This window comes from Eurosta solidaginis, chromosome 4 (assembly GCF_040869045.1).
Source record: "Eurosta solidaginis isolate ZX-2024a chromosome 4, ASM4086904v1, whole genome shotgun sequence".
NCBI classification, from domain to species: domain Eukaryota; kingdom Metazoa; phylum Arthropoda; class Insecta; order Diptera; family Tephritidae; genus Eurosta; species Eurosta solidaginis.
In genome coordinates this window covers 15,798,925-15,820,722 of record NC_090322.1, presented here as the reverse complement: position 1 = coordinate 15,820,722, position 21,798 = coordinate 15,798,925, and the positions used below count along the sequence as shown (strand labels likewise).

Below are 21,798 nucleotides of genomic sequence, written 5' to 3'. Positions count from 1 at the left end.
GAAAACCTCTTGTGAAAATGTCTGCATATCTAAAGAAAGCGTAGTTTCTGCGGAACATAACAAATTTCAGCTTTGCGCTGATTCTTACTACATCTGCCAACGTATATCTTGGATCAATTAAACTCTTCCGGGGGAATCCAAAGTACCTCCGGTAAGTCCTTGCTTTGCAATTCCCAATTCGGTACCATGTATCAAGGTTCCTCTTTTACGGTAGCTATAATTTAATAATAACGACTTTTTTGGAGATTTGCTGTTGAAATATTTCCTTTGGACTAAAATTAAATGAAACAAAACTTTTTTTTTATTTTTTGCTTAAATATAATACGATTTTTATTTCCTTTCTAATATTATATTGATGTTAATATAATGTTATTAGTACTTATTAGCAAATATTGGCTTAAAAAATATTTTAATTTGCAAGCTATAAAATTAACGCATATCTTTTACAAATAATTTCGCAAATAAAATGTTTACAAATTTATTTATTATGACTTAACTTTTACAAAATTTTCATTGGCGTTGTGTTGTTAGTATCTATTTTTAAATTTTTTTTAATAACAAAATTTTTTCTGAACTTCCAAAAGAATATTTCCCTGTAACAGTTTTATAAAAAATACTAAGATTTAAAACACAAATTTTGATAAAAAGATTTTATTTTAATATCTAACTGCATTTTTTTGAAAATTAAAAATATGTTTTATCTTTATTCAACTTATCTTTGACGTGTTTGTTTAATAAAGATCGAAAGCATTTTTTGTAGGGTTTTTAACACAATATTTTTTTATAATTATTAATTATAGTTGATATTAATTTTTCGCATATTTTATTAATTCCACAATAACACGCACATACATATGTAGCTTAAGCATAAATATAGTAGTTTATACATTAATATTAATAATATTAATTTTTAGGCATAAAGACAAGATTTGGGATTAAAGATCAATCTGAAAGAGCTACTAGGATTCTAGCTCAATATGCATATTCTAGAGTAGTATGCGCTATTTCGTTTTCTACAGCGTTGTATATTTCGAAGTGAGGTTAGATACGATAGATATATTTTTTTGTAAGATTATTTATATGGGCATTCATATTTATATTTAATTTTTTAAATGTAATTTTTTTTTGAAAATAAAATATTTTACAAAAGAACAAATTTAAGAAAAAAGTTTTAAAAAATTTAAATTCTTTTTTTGCATAAAGGCAAAAACTTATTTTAAAAATTCAAATGAGCTACAAAATAAAAATTGAAAAAAATTTTCAAAATGGACCACTTTTGATAAACGAGAAAAAAAAGCTCTGCGATGCAGAAAATTAAAAAATTATAAAAATTTCAATAAATGAAAGTAATAAAACAATTTTAATTTAGTCAGTTAATCTTTTGTAGAAAGTTTGGTTTAGTTTTCCCTAAAAAAATTTTAAGACAAAACTTACTTTAAAAAATGCATAATTTCAATTGTAATGGTAATGAATTGTTAACTTCAAAAAGTAAATGTGGAAAAACTTCAAAATGTGCACTAGAGGAATTGGATACTAAAAGTGAATTAAAGGCTGTGAAAAAATTTACAATTTGAAAAATACAAATATAAAAACTAAGCTAAAGTTGTTAACAATCTCATCAATTAGCAATTCGAAATTATCCTATTGAAAAACTGGGTTGTTGTTTTGTTAGATACTGCGAACATAAACTTACTTAAATACAAAAATTTTTTAATTTTTTTTATCTCAGCAAATTTTTATTTATTAATTTTCAATGAATATATTTATTTATTATTTAGTACTATGGTAATTTCAATTTGCTTTCGAATATTTTTTTTCTTTCATTAACTTAAATTTTTATCAAAATTAGATGTTTTTATATGTAAATATATTTTAGTAAGTGTCTTATCTATATTTATATAATTCTACAGTTCTGTATGTTTGTATTATTAGTTGACTACTGTCTGTATAAATATTTAGTCGTTTTTTTGTATCTTAAATGAAGAGCATGTTTAAGGAGATACAATTTTATAAACCATTTAAGAATTGCAGAAGAGAACATGAAGGAGTGAAAAATTAACAAGGTTACATGCCGATAACAGTATTAATATCTAAGCAGAAAAGTGATTGATCTATAAAACTGATCGTTCAGCATAAAGTGGGCATGTGTGGGTGATGACAACAGCACAAAGAAGACCACAGCAAAAAACAACTTGCTCGAAGTGATTTCAGAAGTGGAATAAAGATCTTTCAACATAGAAGTTCCAATCGTATTTAGACTTCTGGATGGTTTATATCTTCGATCAAACAACCAAATGAGCAAACGATATTCCGCTCGGAGACAGTGGCCACGACTGCACACAGAACACCTCAGCGAAAACTACTTGTTCGATTTCATTTTAGAAAAGGGAATGAAGATCTACATAGATTCCGGCCGAGACATGTTAGGGGTTTGCTTTTTGGTAACCAGCAAACGTCCTATTTTAATGTTGCGAACTTCTCAGCCCAGTAATGTGGGCACACCTCTTCGAAAGAGCCCATTTTGTAGACGATAGTACCAGAATCCTGACAGGAATTGTTGTTGGGGCTTGCGCTTAAAAAAAAATTCGGGAAACAGTTCTAGGATTATGAAATATGATAGTCATCCTCTGAAAAAAGTACCCAAAAATACCTTTCAACAGCAGCCCATATTGTATATAAAAAAATTAGGCCGGATTTTGGGGCGTACAAAAAGAGTATATGCAGTGTGTTGTGAAACGATAGGAAAAGTAGTGATTAGGAACGAGGGTGTAGTATACATGCATATGCGTATGACCGGTAGATGCTTACATGGATAAATGTGTGTGTCTTGTGGTACTTTGTATATCACCACCCTTCATTTTGGAATCCCATTTATTATCATCAAAAGACGGCACGACTACTACGTTAACATGGACGTTCGATTTTGTTTACCACTATTTGTGTCATTAATTACTTTCTATCTTTAGATGTGTGTGTGTGTTCGTAAACTTCTCTTCCATGCTAGCTATATGCCTCTATATTTGTCAATGTTTGTGATGACCTTTATATTCAACTACTCTCCTTGTTATTATTTGACATGCCTTATCACGTTTATCAATATTTCTTTCATTATTACTTTACTAAATTTTTGTTGTTGCTGTACTTGTTTGTTTGTTTGAGAGTGTTTTTTATTAATTTTTTTACTTCCTACACCATTCTTTTATTTCTGTTGCTATTTTTTTTATATAATTTGGAATTTCAAAAAATATTTTTCTTGCCTTTTTCTGGTTTTTAATTTTGCGTTTTTGCCTTTTTGCTAAGGCGCGGAACTTTTGTTTGATTATTTTTCTATATTTCTTCTAAGTTTTAGAAATCATATTTATTTATGTGTGTATATTTGTATTCGCATTTGTTTTTTATCATTTATGGCCCCTTGGTTTTGATAGCAGTATATTGTAAGTATTTTTTATATTAATTTTAATTCTAATATTTTTTTAAATTTTAAATTTTTATTTTAAATATTTTTTACTCCCCAATTGTTTTTCGTTTTCTAACACCTACTTGCTCGGTTTTATTGCTGTATATATGTTTACAAATAAGTCGCAAGCTTTATCGAGCTTAGAGCTTTTTATACCAGTATAGATAATGTTCGCCATCCTCGACCATCAGTTCATCCACACCTGTAATTATGCACAAGTTAGAAAAGATATATTAAAAATATACTATCAAGTTAAAAATAATACCATTGAAAAGCTCTTGAAAGCTCACTGCATTCCAATAAAATTAATTTCAAATGTAACGAAACCTTTTATCAACAATTTATGAAGAAAAGGGTTTCAAATCTTTAAAACGATCGTTATTATTGTGCGGAGATTTGGGCTGTATAAAGCTTGTAAAAGCTCAAATCATATGGAATAAAAATAGTTAGGTATTTTATGGGCTTTTGAAAAGGGACGGTTTTTTTTTTTGTAGTAGCATATAGGCAATATGATAACAAGTGCTTAAAAGCTCAACGCTTTTCGCACTCTTCTATGAAGCTTGTTTGTACAAGTGATACACGTTTTTGCCTAAAAGTGTTTAAAATCTCACGAAAACTATCCCCAGCAATAGATTACAAACTTTATTTTTTGAAAAAAGTTGAACTTTGATAAGCTTTAAAAGCTTTAGGGGGATTTTCAACTACTACGATTCTACCAAAAAGCTCATCAACTTGTTAATTATCTCTAAAAAGTTGCACAACGTAAAAATCAGCAGTTTTAAAGCAATCATTGTTACGACATACATATATTCATTGAGTGCAAGCCGATTCGGATCTCCCTTCAGGAGTTCTTCTTCGTAATAAGTAAAGTGAGAAAAAATGCATGCCAAGGCTAAATTTTGTATAACGCCGTGATACTTTGCGCCGCAATGAATGCTCTTATATGAATTTTGGTTTAAAAGAGAAAAGGCCGCATGGGTGCGTTTTACATAATGTGGCCCTAAGGTTAGTAAACTCTTTGATAAACTCGAGAACAAGTTTAATTTAATGTATGACATATAGTGTTTCATCGGTTGATGTTTTATTGAGGTAAAAGGACGGAAACACCACTGAAAGCAAGTTATAGAAGAAAATAAATCCAGACAATATCATTAAGGCCCACGAACTCTAACCTCTGACTCGCCAGTTTCCTTTATTTAATAAAAATGTTCCCTTCTTCAAAAGCAAATTACTTACCGACTGGTGCGATTAGCTGATTACCGGGTGGATTATTAGGATCGGGCAGCTCGGGTAGGCGGTACAACAGCCAATAGTCATATCTGGGTGAAGAGATTGATGCAGCTCAATGACAGAGTTCATAAAAAAGGTGAATTAGTTAGAGCCTTACCCTCTTGGTTCTTCCTTCTTGCCAGCGAGTGTGTGTACATAGTGTCCATTGGGCCATTCGCGCGCCTCAAAAGCAAATCTGTTCAGATGAATTTGGAGATACACAGTACTCAAGATAACCTGACTTCTAGCACATTTAAAGGCACTTACCTATTATCTAAATCAGCTGCTTGTGTCATAGCCTTAAAGAAGCTTGTGTTTTTTGGTGAGACCAGCGATAGTGAGAAAGCTTCTGTGACATTAGACCCAACCCAGAGCGTATATGTGTACGAAACATTTTTCGAGTCCGACTCTTCGGCCGACGAAGTCAGTCCATAGGGTACAGCTAGTTTGGGTTCGCCATTTTCTAAATGAGTTTTTAGAGTATTTTTTAGAAATGTTTTTAATATGTAGCTTGAAAGAGTCAAGAAAATGGGACTAACTTACCTGATGCTGGATCACTGTTCTCGCGTATCACATGATCGCATTGTAAAGCACGCACAGCGCCCAGTCCCTTCCAACCTAACGCCAATATAATATCCGCGGTCAAACCGACGCCGATACCAGGATCTTGTCCATCATGCAACGGCTCTTCAGTCCAACCGCCATCCTCACGCTGTTGGCCCAAAATCCAACGCGAAGCAGCTGTACGATTCCACGAGCCAGCAGGATCATGTTCAAGATCTTGTAAAGCCTGCATAGCCAAAGCGGTGCTGCGTAACGAACCGAAGCTGCCGCGTGGGTCCTGTAAACTAGCCAAACCGCGTGCAGGTCGCCGCACAAAGTGTTGCAGATGGCGATGTCGATGATCGGTCACAATACAACGTAATGCTAAAATAACCATAGCAATTGTGTCCACACCCTGATCCGTGACACCACTCGCAATGTCTAGTAATCGACGTATCTGGCGCTTGCGCACATGCGCAGCCGCACTACACGCCGATAGCGTAGCCAAAGCGAACTCATTATCTTGCACCGGTTCATGGTGTTGCAGTGTAGCGACTAAGTCGTGACCGTGAAAGTGTTTCGGATCCTTGCAGAGCGAACCTAACGCCAGCACGTAGAGCGCTAATTTTTCTAAATTCAACGGCTTCGGTAAAGTATGATGACGATCTAGCATAGCTAAGATTTCGATTTCCATTTCTTTTACAGAAAGCGTATCCTCAAGTTCTTGTATGACCTGCAAATGACCATCCGCATCTGTGGGGTCACGTGCACCGGACAACTCTTTGGCTAATATAACCACGTGTGTATCATTACCCCAGCCATAATCGGCTGCACGTTTCTCCTTCAACCAATCGAGCGCTTTTAATATGGCTTCCTGCTCTCGCTTATCGGGGCCCGGGGAGCCGATGATATCATGCTCGGCTGTGGTTGTGGCAAAAGTTGTAGTACTGGTGCTTGTCGTACTAGCTAAAGGTGAGCTTGTGCTAATGGACTCTAAAGACGTTTCGGCGCCATTTACTGGTTCAATTGTGGAAACACCAAGTGCGGCAAGTGGGGAAGTCGTTGTAGAGGAGGCATTCTCATTCGTTGCCAATGGTGTGATATTATTTGCGTTTGATTCGCTTTGAGGAATGCTAGTCGAGACTTGCGCACCTGCGGGAGAGAGAGCAGGCGCAATCGTAGCGATGGACGAAACGGTTAACGAAGCGAAGATGGAAAGCTGAAAGTAGCCGATCAGTAGCGCTGTAATTACTGCGGAGTGACGGGGCGTTAGCATTCTGCTTATGGTTGGTAACATTTTGCTGGAAATAGAAAGGGAAAAAGATATGAATTTCGAAGGGGATGATAAGAAGACTAGTTACATTGTATATGTTTCAGTATAGAAACCATATCTCTTATGTTATATTCTAAACCATACGAGCATGGTGTTGGTTCTATTCTAAGTAGAACTGAGAAGATCATTGTAACATAAGAAATTATTCCCAAGAGCTTCATCTTATTCACATGTAATTTACTTCGGCGATGCGTACAAAGTCTGAACTTATTTTATATTATTACATTTATCGGAGTTGATCTGTTTATAGGACGGTTGTTTGTTTGTGAAACTTTTGGGCTGGCAAATGGGCTTTGAGGGTAGAGTCGTTTGAACTGCCAACATTTAAATACCTTAAGCCGTACTTGCAAGTGCTCAAACGCTTAGTGCGTATCTCCAAACATTATGTTTGTGAGGACTTATTTAGGCGTACGTCTTTTTATTCATGTATTTTTCAGCACTTGCATGAAGTTCTTCCGTCTCCCGAAAGCCATGCGCGGTAGGCATCCGACCATAGATACTCTCGAGGTACGCCTGTCGTAAGAGGCGACTAAAATACCAGATTCAAGGGGATGTGAGCGCAATCTTTTCAGGTTGCCAGTGCAATATATAGCTTCTCAAAACCCAATTGTCAACCTCACCTATCCGTGGCGAATCCTGTTTCATTAACAGCCGAGGCTCTGGCGACCCCGAACTCTTCATGGATCTAGGGGGTGGGCGGGCGGTCTGGCCTAGAAGGTCGCATGTGGTCATAACAAATCGTTCCCGAGATGGTCGGGCTTGGTACCGGAACGGTCCGGATCTGCATCCGGCAAAGGACCATCAATTCGATAACACTCCCCAAGGCCTTGGGGGAGTGTGCTTATCGCTACAACAACAACAACAAGAACAAAAACAACAGGAAGAAGGTCAACAATATCATCGTTTCTATATTTCACATTGTAATCCTAGTTAATAATTTCATCAAATATCGCTGAAGAATTGTTTACAATATTTAATTTCAACACAGTCATGGACTAGCTTTCATAGAGAACGGTTGTATTTTCAATAGATCTCTCTGTTAATTCATTTTCGCAGTGCAGTTATACACCAACAACTACAGTTGGTATATACACACTTTCCTTTATAGTTTTTTGTTTTTTGCAAACAAACCACGTGCCTTGCTAATAGTAAAAAATTTAATATTATCTTACCATGCCTACTAGAGGCTATAATGCAGGGGATAATAGGTTCACAGCCCTATCCTCTAGCCCACAACGCAAAAAAAAAAACACCAATAATCCGTGACGAGTTCCCTGAGCTACGTACACCCAGAATCACAGTATCGAATCCGAAATTCGTTGTTGTTGCTTCAGCAAATGAACAAAACCCACTATCGAAGTACTCATGTTTCACTGTTCAGAGACCTCTGCACGTAATCAGCAAGGATATTGAGCAAATTTCCGAGCTTAGAGACGGTAACCTCCTCCTTCTGGTCAAAGACAAGGCTACAGCAGAAAAGTTTATCGCCGCCAAACAACTTCCGGGTATATGCGAAATTAATTGCAAATATCATGACAACCTCAACTTCGTAAAAGGAACGATATTCGCGCCATTCCTAAAGCCACTACCAGAGGACGAAATAGTTAAAGAGCTAGCATCTGAGGGGGTAGTGAACGTTTTCAAGTTCACTAGAGTGATAGAAAATAAAACCACTCCAAGCGCTGTTATCCTACTTACTTTCGATGCATTCAAACTACCAGAAACCATTAATATCTCTTGGTACAAGGTCAAGGTAAGAGAGTATTTCCCAAACCCCATGCGTTGCAAATCGTGCCAGCTTTTAGGCCACACAATGAAGCACTGCACGAACGCACCATTATGTCAAATATGCAACCTACCCCCTCACTCAAATGCGCCATCTGAATGCACACGCATCAGGTGTGCCAATTGCAGTGAAGAACATCCATCTAACTTCAACAAATGCCCCAAATTTTTGCAGCAGAAAGAGATCCTTATAATAAAAACACAACGCAAATGTACGTTTAAACAGGCAAGGGAGTTTTACTCTGCTCAATTTCCCGCTACTTCATCTCCATTCTCCTTAGCTGGTATCTTATCCGGCAATAAAACTACCAACACCGCTTCAGTAACCAATTTAAATACAACCATCAACTCAACTACCAATCAAAAAGATCATGCAATAATACCCCGCATCTGAGCGATCAGGCGCCATCACTAAGTTCACCCAACTTTCTGGAAACCTTAAAATCTACCAATAAAACACCAAAAACTTTAAGTAACACTTTGTTAATAAACCAAGCAATCAAATTCCAACAACCTCAAATATTTCTAAACCAATTCACTATACGTCAAACTCGGCGATGCTATCGCCAATTACGCGCTTAACCAATGAGCTGCTAAGCAGCAATCGGTACTTCACCTCGCCAACTCGCGCGGACTCGGATTCGGATCCCGCAGTTGATTTATCTGAAGATGTAACGATGAGCAATCAGTTACCTCATGATGCCTTTTAATATACTCCAGTGGAACATCCACGGACTATATAATAACATCAACGAATTAAAATTACTATTAAAAGATTTATCTCCCTCCATTGTATCCTTACAGGAAACATACATTCCATTCAACAAATCTGCACCTATTTCAAATTCTTTCCATAGCTACTTCCACAACCTTCCACATAATACTACGTCAAAACAAGGTATATGTGTCATGGTCAAAAAAAGAGTATCGCACAAGTTGCTGAATATACAATCTCCGATTTCCGTCATTGCCATTGAAGTTAATATCGGTTTTAAATTTACAATTGTATCCATTTACATTTCACCACAACAACCTTTCGACCTCAAGAATCTGATGGACATAACTGCCAGTATTTCGACAGATATACTGCTAGTAGGAGACATTAATTCGTGGAGCCCATTTTGGGGATCCGATTCAGTTAACCCAAGAGGAAGAATTTTCGAGGATTTGATCCTCTTAAACAACTATATCGTCCTAAACGACCTGTCTCTAACTCACTTTACAACTCATCAAACTTTTACTCAAGTAGATGTGTGTATGTGCTCGGCGGGTTTAGCTCCTAAGCTTTCATGCTCGACATCCTCACAACTCCATGGAAGCGACCACTTTTATTTATACACAAAATTGACCACTGCTTCATCTATCCCAGGTACGCCTAAACCGAAGTTTATAGTAGAGAGAGCGGACTGACCTCTATTTCAACAGTTGACAAATGAGTTTTCAACAAAATTTCCGCAATCCCCTAACATTAGTAAAGAAACTAGCAATTTAGCAAAACTTATTCGGGAGGCAGCACATCGTGCCATACCCCAAACACAACACAAATGCCACAAAAGCATTGTACCATACTGGTCTAAACAACTTGCAACACTTAGGGACCAAAAACAATTGTTGTGGCATAATTTCAAAAAACACCGGTCTACCCCCAATCTGTTGGAATATAAAAAAGCAAATGCCTATTTCAAAAAGAAGCTAAAGGAAGGAAAACGTGAGAGTCTGGAAACCCTAACTAGTTCTATAACCCCAGTTTGCCACCCCAGAAAAATCTGGTCCAACGTTAAGAGGCTTTAGGGCACACACACCCCACCATCGCTAAAAGTAATTGACTCAACTGATGGCCCCATATACTCTTCGGTAGACACTGGAAATCACTTTGGTCTTACTTGGTCCAATTATGCTAAAGATTGCACCAAGACTTTGTTATTAAAAAAATCAAACTCTATCCGAAGAATACTCTATTAAGTCGGTTTCCCCGAGAGCTCAAAAAATAGAGTCCCCCATTACCCTCTTCGAGCTGGAAGTAATCCTTAGCTCAATGACAGGAAAAACTCCAGGGCGAGACCGTGTTTCATACCCTTTACTTCAAAACTTACCAACCAAAGTCAAGACCAGGGTCATCGAGTTATACAACCATATATTCAATCAAGGCAATTGTGGAATGCGTGGAAGAAGGCATCAGTTCTCCCCATTGCAAAAGCGAATCAATCCCCGACATCCATAGCTGGTTACAGGACAATATCTCTTTTGCCATGCTTAAGTAAGACATTGGAAAAAATCGTTGCTAAACGCATCATGTGGTTCGCAGTGTCTAATAACCTATTCGACTCACACCAAGTAGCATTTAAAGAAAACCAGGGAACATTGGACGCCCTACTTATATTTGAAAATTTTGCCACTTCGGCCGTTTCAACAAAAAACCACACATCCGTCCTTAGCATTGATTTCGAGAAAGCATACGATAGAATCGGCCCGCATGTAATTCTTCAACAACTTTCGAGATGGAAAATCGGAAAAAGAATATATAACTTTTTAAAGATTTTTTAACCAACCGTTTCTTCACAGCAAAAGTCAATAATAAGTTCTCAAATACATATAAACTAGTCAATGGCATCCCTCAGGGATCGCCATTATCAGTAGTCCTCTTCATAATCGCGTTTAACGAAATGAACAAAATAATATTAAGCCACAAAAGAATCAATCATGTTATCTATGCCGACGATTTACTGCTTTTCACCAAATGTAAAGATTTATCGGTGGTCCAAGACGACTTCATGAAAATTTTAGTAGACTTAACAAAGTGGGGCCAAGACTCGGGAGCCAAAATATCATTCAGTAAATGCAAACATTTCCATATATGTAATAAAAAGCTTTGCCCACCTATAAATCTATCTTTTAATAATGTAAACATAGCAAATTGTACTACTTTGAAAATATTAGGCCGTGTATTTGATTCTAAACTTACGTACAAAGATCATTGTTTGTATCTGAAAAAAGCCCTTGTAAGAAGATTGGACATAATCAAATATTTATCATCAAAATATAGCCTTGTTCATCCAACAACACTCGTCAATGCTACCAAAGCTCTTATACTGTCGAAAATTGACTATGGACTCCCGATCTACGGACACTGTGCGAAGAACAACATAAAAGTAATTCTGCCCGCATATCACACAGCAGCCAAAAGATGCATACGAGCGTTTCCGACCTCGCCTACGGCAGCCACTTTAACCGAAACCGGCCTTCCTTCCATTAAAGAAAGAACAACGCTTACTCTATATAAGCTGACAATAAAACTTATACAATGAAAGAATGCTGTGATGGAATTATCAGAAGAAAAACTCCATTATCGCGCCCATCAGCTTTCGCTAGATGTATAAATGCAGCCAAAGAACTAGGAATTCCCATCAAGCTGTAGAAGTTCGACTACAAGCAACCCGATCCGTGGTTTGAACCACACAAACTCTTAATTGTCGAAATGCAATCATACAAAAAAAGCACAACTACTTCAGCAGTCTACCAGCAATCCTTCCAAGAAATTTGTACAACCCTAAAAGATCAAGGTTGGACATTTGTATATACGGACGGCACAAAAACTACGAACTCCACAGCTTTTGCTGTTATAAACTCGAATGATGAAACCATTTCAGTAGGACACATGCTAACCTTCTGTTCCATCTCCACGGCTGAAGCCTATGCTGTTCTTCAAGCAGCACAATATGCTCTGCATTCAGGGGTGAAACACGTTATATGCACAGACAGCTTATCCACCATTCGATCAATACTCAACACATCTAACAAAAACTATCTAATCTCCTCAATTCGCAGTATTTTGGCACTAGGAAACAACTCAATAAAAATCATCCATAACCACTACTCAGCCATTAATGTAAGAGGTCTGAAACCAATCCTCCCAAGGGGTGCAAAATGTAAGGACATCACATATTTTTGCAGACTAAGAATTGGCCATAAGATATCTACACATAGCCATATGCTCACGGGTTCAGGAACTCCACAGTGTAACTTCTGTAACGCTGCCGCAGTCTCCGTCACCCTCCTACTTGACAACTGACAACATTTTTCGACTATACGGGCCAACATCTTTGGTAGAAACACCCCGTCGGAGACATTGAAAAGCTACGACATAGAATCCATCAAGAATATCAACGAATTTCTCTCATTATCTGAGCTTAAAAAGCTAATCTAGAGTTAGGCAGATGTAAGTTTATAAGTTATTGTATTTTACAGTAATAATACACACAGTACAAAACAATATATACATATGTACATATCAATCTATCTAAACTAGTATTCCGAATGTAATAACCAGAGAGCCGAAGGTGGCAACACTAGTGCTCCTATCCAGTGTAAAGCAGGGAATCGTCACTCCTTTTCCAATATATAATAATAATAATAAATAATTTCAACACTTAATGTGAAGAGTCATTTGAATTACTAGACATTTAATATACTCTGTCAGGATTAAGCGTTCAAGTTCGATAAAAGAACGTTTCTTTAAACATAAATCACTTTTCGCTTGATTGCGTTGAACATTGGTCATTGCGAGCCAAATCTGAAACAGTTGCAACGTAAAAAAAGCAAAACACAAAAAGAACAACACTGTTCGTGCATCGCCATCACTAGATTTTTCTTCATTCGAAAATGTCCATTCGCGTGTGACGGTCAAGTTTTTATTCTTTTCGTGAAAATTCGTGAAATTGATCGGCTAATTCCAAGTGAAATAATCGCAAATCTCAAAAATGAGAACTACAAGGATACGCGGTAAGTATTTGAGATAAAAATTTTCTTAACTACATATAATTCCGTTAGTTACCGGCATCCGTTATATATTCACATATACGGATGTACATACATATGTATGAATGTATATGCTGTTTCAGTCCGCTATTTTCAAATAGTGTGATCCATTTCCAACAATTCCACGGTGTTGGCAAAGAGGATAGAAATATTAAGAACCTTTAGTTTGTACTTTTCGCGAAATTTATTTTTAATGTCCCATTTGCAGGGTAATTTTAAATTGCTTCTACACATTTTCATGAGGTATTTTTGTTTGTTTTAAGGGAATGTTTTAAGTAAACAATTCATCCTCTTTCCAACAATAACAATACATATATGTATATAGAGATGGGAAGTGGGTAAATATCCGGTAAATGTTATTAGCGAAAGTTTGGATGTTTAGATGGTTGGATGTCCAGACGTTTGACTTTGTGATTCAATCACGCAAGAACGGCTGGGCGGATTTGAATGAAATTTGGCACATATATGTGACCCGGCCTATGAAAAGCTGGCTTATGACTCAAAAAAAATAATGCAAAAGAAAAGCTGCTAAGAAACTGAAGAAGTGCGTTGTTTATCTTTAACAGCTGTTTCTTTTTTGAGTCATAAGCCACCTTTTCATAGGCCGGGTCACATATAGACAATAGTCTAGAAGGATCTACTAGCTATATGTTTTTGAAAAGGGGGGAGACAATTTTTTTCGAAAATGGAAAGAGGTGGGTCGCATGACCCTTCGAACAATTACTTTTTAATAATTTTTACACTTATAACTATACGTATACTGACATTCACCAATATTACAAACACATTGGTCAAATAAGTCGGGGGCTTACAAAGTGAATAGTGACACCCTCCCTGCCCCTCTCCCCCTCTGGTGCAAAATCTATAAATTGTTATAACTCAAAATAAATTTTCTCCTAAATTAATAATTTTTGGTATCTGGCTCATACAGATCGAGATCTAAACAATTCTGGAAATTTGGTGGTGCTCTCCTTCTCCTCCCGCCATCTGCCTACTTCAATTGTTTTTGTTAACACGCTTTTATTAGCTTTACCTCTATGTTTGCTTGTAACTCTTCATTCGCTTCAACGCGCCTGCTGCCTTATTATGGATGGTTTTCGGGATCCGCATGGGATCCCGGCGTGGTAATTTCGGGACTATTTCGGGATCATTTTGGGACTCTTCCGGGATCATTTCTGTATAGTTTTCGGGATCCGTCCGCGATCCCGTCGGTGTTATTTTGGGACTTTTTGGGGGACTATTTCGGGATCATTTCTGGACGGTTTTCGGGATCCCGTCAGGGTCATTTGGACTATTACGGGATCATTTGGGGACCCTTACGCCATCATTTCTGGATGTGTTTCGGGATCCGTCCGGCATCCCGTCGGGGTAATTTCGGAATTTTTCTGGACTATTTCGGTATCATTTTGGCACCCTTCTGGGATCATTTCTGGGTAGTTTCCGGGATCCGTCCGGCATCCCGTCGGGTAATGACGGGATCTTTTCGGGACTATTTCGGGATCATTTTGGGACCCTTCCGGGATAATTTCTGAATGATTTTCGGGATACGTCCGGGACCCCGTCGGAGTTATTTTGGAACTTTTGTGGAACTATTCCGTGATCATTTGGAGATCCTTCCGGTATCATATCCGGATGGCTTTCGGGATCCCGTCAGGGTCATTTCGGGACTTTTTCGGGATTATCTCGGGATAATTTGGGGATCCTTCCGGGATAATTTCTGGATGGTTTTCGGGATCCCGTTAGGGTAATTTCAGGACTTTTTCGGGACAATGTCTGGATGATTTTCGGACCCTTTCGGCATAATTTCTGGATAATTTACGCGATCCGTCCGGGATCCCATCTGGGCCATTTCGGGATTTTTTCGGAATCATTTCTGGATGGTTTTCAGGGTTCATCTGGGATCCCGTCGGGGTTATTTCGGAACATTTTCGGTATTCTTCCGGGATAATTTCTGGATACTGTCAGGGCCATTTGGGGACCATTACGGTATCATTTCTGGATAGTTTTTGAGATCCCGTCGGTGTTATTTCGGGACTTTTCCGGCATCATTTCTGGATGGTTCTCGGGATCCGTCCAGTATCCCGTCAGGGTCGTTTCGGAACTATTTCGGCATTATTTGGGGACCCTTGCGGCATCATTTCTGGATAGTTTTCGGGATTTGTCCGGTATCCCGTCAGGGTAATTTCGGGACTTTTTCTGGATTATTTCGGGTTCATTTGGGGAGCCTTCCGGCATCAGTTCTGGATGGTTTTCGGGAGCAATCTGTGATCCCGTCAGGGTCATTTCGGGATCATTTAGGGATAATATCAGGATGGTTTTCGGAATCCGACCGGGATCCCGTCGGGGTCTCTCCCGTGTTTCGCTACTTAAAATGAGTGCAAGAAATATGATATTGATTAACTTTTGTGTGCCATACCTAAAACAGCATTACTCGTTAGTACAAAAGAAAACGCATCCGTAATTTGTTAGGAAGACCTGCTTCGCCGTCAGATATCTGCTCGAAGATAACTAGGATATGATCGACATCGCAGTTGCATCCCAATTGAATCTCGCCTTCAAGAGGGATTCATTTTGGGTAAAATTTACGCTCTGTAGCAGTTTTATTTCTATGATCGATTCTTGTTGTATGCAGCCTCGTAATAGCTACTATTACTCTCCTATTTCCTCGCAAGCCATTTCCTTTACGCTTCACTGATTACAGTATACGAATCCATATTTGGGGTACAGATATGCTTTAAAAACATTGGCAAGATCAGGGGGCCTACTCTGTATTGCGATGCGAAAGAAAAAATACGCGAAATCGCAAAATCGGTACTCTGTATCTTGACATTCGCATGTATATTTTGACTTTCGCATTCACATTTTGCCCATTCGCAATTTTTCTCCCTTTTCGCATTGCCGGCACTCTGTAAAGCGAAAGCGAATGTCAAACAGCATTCATTTTCGCATTTTTCTTGCTACAAATAATAGGCATTCGCATTGTTCAAATATGTAAGTATTAATTGATGATTTTATAAATTGATATCTTTATATTCATTTAAAAATATATAGGACAACTCAAAAAACAAAACAAACACAAAAGCAACAATTTGTAATCCTAGTGGACTTAAAATACGCAAATAAATAACAATTAAATCGAAACCACTTTTTTTATAAAGCATTTCTATTTGAAATCATGTCATTTTTTATTTGTTCTCTGATACAACTAGCAATATTTCCCATTCTATGATTTTCCACGTTTTCTGTATTTATCACGTTCACTTCTTCCAGTTCAATTTCTGAACTGGGAGGATTTCTTCATTTAAATCAATCCTTTCTTCATTTAAATCGTTCCATAATGCTACAGAATCCTGTTTTTAATTTGTTCAACAAAAATTAATCGTTTGCCGAAATTGTAATCGCCTTGCTTCTTTTGTTCTCTTTCTTTGAGTTTGGTTAGTGATGCATACTCAAGCAAAAACTTAACGAAAAATAAAAAATCGACATTGTTAGCGATGCGATAGCGCTACAGAGTTCCAATTACCTTTCGCATCGCAATTTATTTTCGCATCGCACTGCCTTTCGCATCGCAATACAGAGTAGGCCCCCAGGATATCGCATTGAGAATATGAGGTCTTCGAGTGACCCGCTTCAAGACTGGCATATTTATGCAAACCCTCAAATACACGCTGATGTCAAGCCTTACCCGTCAACTGCTTGAAAAGAGGGTCTTCTTTAAGTAGAAGAGCTTAAACAGAGCGATTGTTTCCCATGATTACTCCTACCGTCCGCAAAATCCCACTCTTCTCAAAATCTCTTTTATGACTTGATAAGTCATTTAATTTTCAATGCGTGAATTGTATTTCCTTACGGGCTGATGAGCTTAGCGAAAGTTTCACAGCATTGGAAGACCCTTATTGGCAACCAAATAAACACACCGTCAGTTACACGCACACAAACAGACAAACCGCAAACCGATATGGATTGATTGCCTTAATTCAAGGCCAAAATCATTCACGCACGTGCCGATTTAAGTTACCTCTTGCGGTTGAGTGATTTCCTTAATAGTGCGCTCACTAGCAATTTAATGTGCTCCTCCCTCCTTAAAATAAATATGAATGAATCAAAAACCTTTTCTGTATTTTGTATTATTAATCAGAAACTAAAGGATGAATGTAAAGTTTATCGTCCGTAACTTTTGTGACCACATTTTGGTAATGCTAAGTGATTTCCGGTGCTCTGGTGCCGCATTTAAAGAAGCATATGAGCAAGAGCTCTGTCCCATTGCCATCAAAGTAATGAAGTACACATTCTTTCATACCGTTAGCTCGAACTGACACATTTTCCTTTTTTTCTCATTCTTCTTCTTCTTATTGTGTCCAATTAAGTGGCGAGATTTTAGGTCGCACGCAACACAACACAACAAACCGGGCAGCAAAACAGCTACTACAATGTCGTTTACAGACACCTTCACTGTCATTATTAATGGTTTCACTTTATAAGCTCTGCGCGTCCCGCTTACACCTACGCGCTCGCACGTTGACTTTACTACATATTCGCTTGGACGCTTTGATGGCACTTCCATCATTATTCTTGATAATGATGGAAAACATCGGATTCCATTTGGTTTTGTCGTTCGTAAATGTCATTGTGCATTCGAGCGTTGGATGAATAAATGTGTTTGCTGAACGATGAATTGGTTGAGGGCATTGGTTGGGTGGAAATAGATGGATTGGTTGAGAGCATGGGGTGGACGGGAATGAATGAATGGGTTCTTAAGTGGGTGGCAATTTCTGGATGGGTGATGCGATGCTTAAATATTCATAATAATGTTAAGTTAACCTTCTGGTACTTTGTTTTTAGTTGATTTGATTTTAAATTGATTCTAACGACTGTTTTTTCTGGACTCAGTTTTAAAAGTTAATAATTTTGGGATAAGTTTTGTGCGAGTATCTAGATGGCCTTTGCAATGTCAAGAGCAGCTATGTACTGATTCATGGAATGTCTCGAGGCGGAATTGAAGTTCACCCCTTAGGGAAAGGATTGGAAAAGATTTATCAATTCTGAGTAACCAATTTTCTGTGATTTTCTCAGTAACTTGCTGATAGGTTTTCCACTTTTCGTATGATATCACATCAAGTCTGGACGCCAGCACTTTAACTTATCTCAAGAAAAGCGAATTAATATACCCAAACCTGTGTTCAACACCTTAGGTTTCACAAAATTTATGGAAGTCCCATTAGGGCAACAATACTCCCAACCACATATTGCATGGGGTATTTTTAATTAGGAGTTAAAGTCACGTCTCCCCTATTGCCAAATCTTCTATAGTCAAACTAAGCAAGATGCTCACTGTAAAAAAGATTAGAAGCATCTGATGCTATTGACTGAATCTTGTCTTTCTCTGACCCTGATAATATTAGATCAATTTTCAGATGTCTTGTAGAGTCTTCGACTAAAAATTGACGAGTTAAAGATCTTACGGCGTATAGAGACCTTTTTTAAGTATTCACATCAGCTATAAACTGGTATAAAGTTAGTCTTTTAGTTTTTTGAAATGCATTTCCTAAAATATGCACTATCCATTTTTTACAAAAAAAAAATTCTGTTATAAAAGTGAACTTATTTTAAGGAGATATACCCTTAAATGCTGGCTTGGAAGCAGTAACTAACCCAGTATGACTCCTTAATAATCGGCAAATCGATATTAGCAAAACTGGTCGAAATCGAAAAAAGTAATACGCGACGCAAGAAAAATTATTTTCTTAACTGGTCTAAAATTGGCCTAACAATTTCTTCTACTAAAAATCTGGCTCAAGAAATTAAGAAGTATAATGGCGGTTGCACATTCAAATTTTCCTTCGATCATTATCCCTTTAACTAGTCTTAACTTTGTGACACTTTTTTAAACCCAACTGTTCTAGAACTGGCTATAAATTGGTGCTTCCCTTTCTCCTCTGGTATAGGAAAACTTTTTCTTACCTTATCTTATGCCTAGTATAATTTCTGCTATAGAAAATCTTTTTGAGTTCGACCAGTTTTGGTAAAAAAATCAAACTGGTATACACTTTATTCAGTATACATATATTGGTTTAAAAAAATGGGTTTTAAACAAGTAAAATGCCTCCCATAACCACTATTAATTTAACATTTCTCTTTTTTTATAAATACACATTGTGAATTAATTAGCAATTAAGCATTAGCAAAAATAAGCAGATTTTCTAACTTGTCAGTTTTTAAAGTGATCTAAAATTTGATACATCTTGGTATATCTATTTTCCAAAATAAATTTTTCAGTATATCCGTCATCTGGTATAATTTCTGATATAGAAAAGGGGTTTGGAACTAGCGAATTTTTTATAAGAATAAAATAAACGTTGAACTCTGGTATAAATTTCCTAAAAAAATTTTTAAATATATATTTTTATAATGTTTATATATATATTTTTTAGATTTTCTAGCCTAAAATTAGCACCGGAGAATGTTTATTGAGATAATCAGAACTTTATAAAAATTATATATAAATATAAACTGGTATAAAGAAAACATTTTGATGAATAAAAAATCTCTACATTAAATAGCTGATCTGGTACAAAAAAAGCTTGTCTCAAATGGTTTAAAATTTAAAGGCAATATTTTACATTTGGCAAAGGGAAATTATTTCCCACTTAAAACAATGGTCGACTGAGAAGAAAGAAGCGTTAAACTGCACATAGTCATCTTCAGAGCAGCCTTTGATGTTGTTGTTGTAATTGAATAAAAAAAGGGTTCTTAATTCTTGAATCTTAGTAATATTGCACTGAAATTGGTATAAGTAGCTTAGACTCGTTTCGATTCTCGAGCTGCCACTACTAGACTTTAAGAACGACATTGACTTTGAGGACCAAAGAAAATGTAGTGACGAATTTTGGGTTACACTCCCCCATTTTATTTAAAGAATTTCGGAATACAAGTGAAGGCTGAGATTATCTGATGGATGAAGTAACTATAAAAATGTAACGACCTTTTCCTCCTAAAAGGCATTGTTCACAAAAATGAGGTATGTCTAAAATTTAGTCTTTTACTGTAGAGAATGTATTCTGAGCTCTGCTTTGAAGGTTACCGCTACCGCTGAGCATATTTAGTTCAAATTACTCTTAGTTAGGAATTTCACATAAGCTGGATCACAAACCTCGACTAAGCTTACCCCCAGCGGGTTAGGGGGTTAGAATATACCCGCGGTAGGTCGTAAGAGGCGACTAAAATACCAGATTCAAGGGGTTGTGTAGCGCAACCTTTTCAGGTTGCCAGCGCAATATATAGCTTCCCCAAACCCCATCGTCAACCTCACCTTCGAGCGGCGAATCCCGTTTCACTAACAGACTAGGCTCTGGTGACCCCAAGCTCCTCAGGGAACTTGGTGGTGGAGAGGGAGGGATGGCCTGAAGGTTTAATGTGGCCATATAAATTGTTCCCGAGATGGTCGGGCTAGCACCTTAATGGAGCTGTGTTACCGGAGCGTACCGGATCTGTATCCGGCAAAGGACCATCACAGCGATAACACTCCCAAAGCCTTAGGGGAGTAACCTTATTGCTACAACAACAACAACAAATAAGTTCACCTTTTCCACAATTAAAATTTTTTGTATGTATTGCGTAGTTTCGATTTCTTTACACAATTTTAATTTCCTCAACTGCTGACACAAAAACTGGCAGATCTACCGGCTGTGATGTTAGCGGCCGCAAGTGAATTAAACGAGCTTTATCGCCGCCCACTTGGGATGTTTTAATTACAAAACTCCGCGCGTTAATTACTATTTTTTTTTCTTGTGCACAACACACGTACTTCCGTGAAGACAAAACTCTTGCTACGATATATTAAAAATTCCTTTCGAGTTTTTCACTATATTTCCGCGCGAATGTCGTCTTTGTTATGGGTACAACCGCTGCCTTTGGCGGTGCGCACAAAACAAAACAACTAACTGAAGTGATGAGCGAACTCTGAGTACTGACCGCCAATGGCTATCTACAAAGCTTAGGCGGCAACTCAAATGGACACAGTGTCACACACACATACCGCCTTGCGTGAAAATGAACTCATTCGTACACAGAAATTCCCAGCCCGAAGATATTATACAAGTCAACTGATATTTGCTGAGACGCCCGTCACGTCAATTTACTACCCACTTGCGTGTATTGCCTGCCTACAAAAATGGCATTAACTCAGTGTGCACGTTGCTCAGATGAGGGGTTAGTGTGTAAAATAGCGGCACTGCTCATCACTAAATACCTGTCAACTGCCGTCTGTGCGTTGAAGCATTACAAACACTTTAATCCCTGAAGGCTGGCTATGGTAAACACTGCAAGTTGGAAGAAAAAGGTTTCGGAGGTGAATTTAGAGGTGGTGAGGTTTGTTGTGGTGGTGTCGGCATATGAGCAGCAAATGTTTTGTTGAACGTTGTCATTGTCAGCGCTGACGTTGCAGCTAATGTAACGTTGAATTACAAATACAAATGTTCGGTTGTGGTCTATAAAGTTAATTGCGCGTCCATCAGTCGCACGAAAGAAATTTGCGAAGACAAGAGTGTGGTGGACAGAGTGATAGCTAACTGGAAAAGCGAATCGGCGAAGTAATAAT

General features: G+C 37.6%; 1 protein-coding gene across 9 annotated transcripts in view; it reads right to left on the bottom strand.

The window, feature by feature from the left end:
- Window positions 1–326: 326 nt before the first annotated feature.
- Window positions 327–21,798, bottom strand: part of LOC137249118 (uncharacterized protein CG3556) — a 63,631-nt gene continuing 42,159 nt past the window's right edge. For 6 of the 9 annotated variants that reach the window (XM_067780334.1, XM_067780332.1, XM_067780336.1 and 3 more), the window contains 5 exons: window positions 5,270–6,570; window positions 4,994–5,189; window positions 4,845–4,922; window positions 4,694–4,776; window positions 327–3,659 (listed from right to left, as the gene is read on the bottom strand). In XM_067780334.1, the coding sequence (XP_067636435.1) occupies window positions 3,598–3,659; window positions 4,694–4,776; window positions 4,845–4,922; window positions 4,994–5,189; window positions 5,270–6,566 (1,716 nt within the window). In that variant the 5' untranslated portion in view covers window positions 6,567–6,570 and the 3' untranslated portion in view covers window positions 327–3,597. Of the gene's footprint in view, window positions 3,660–4,693; window positions 4,777–4,844; window positions 4,923–4,993; window positions 5,190–5,269; window positions 6,571–20,782; window positions 21,150–21,798 lie in introns of those variants that run through there. The other 3 variants (XM_067780333.1, XM_067780339.1, XM_067780340.1) reach the window with 3 other exon arrangements.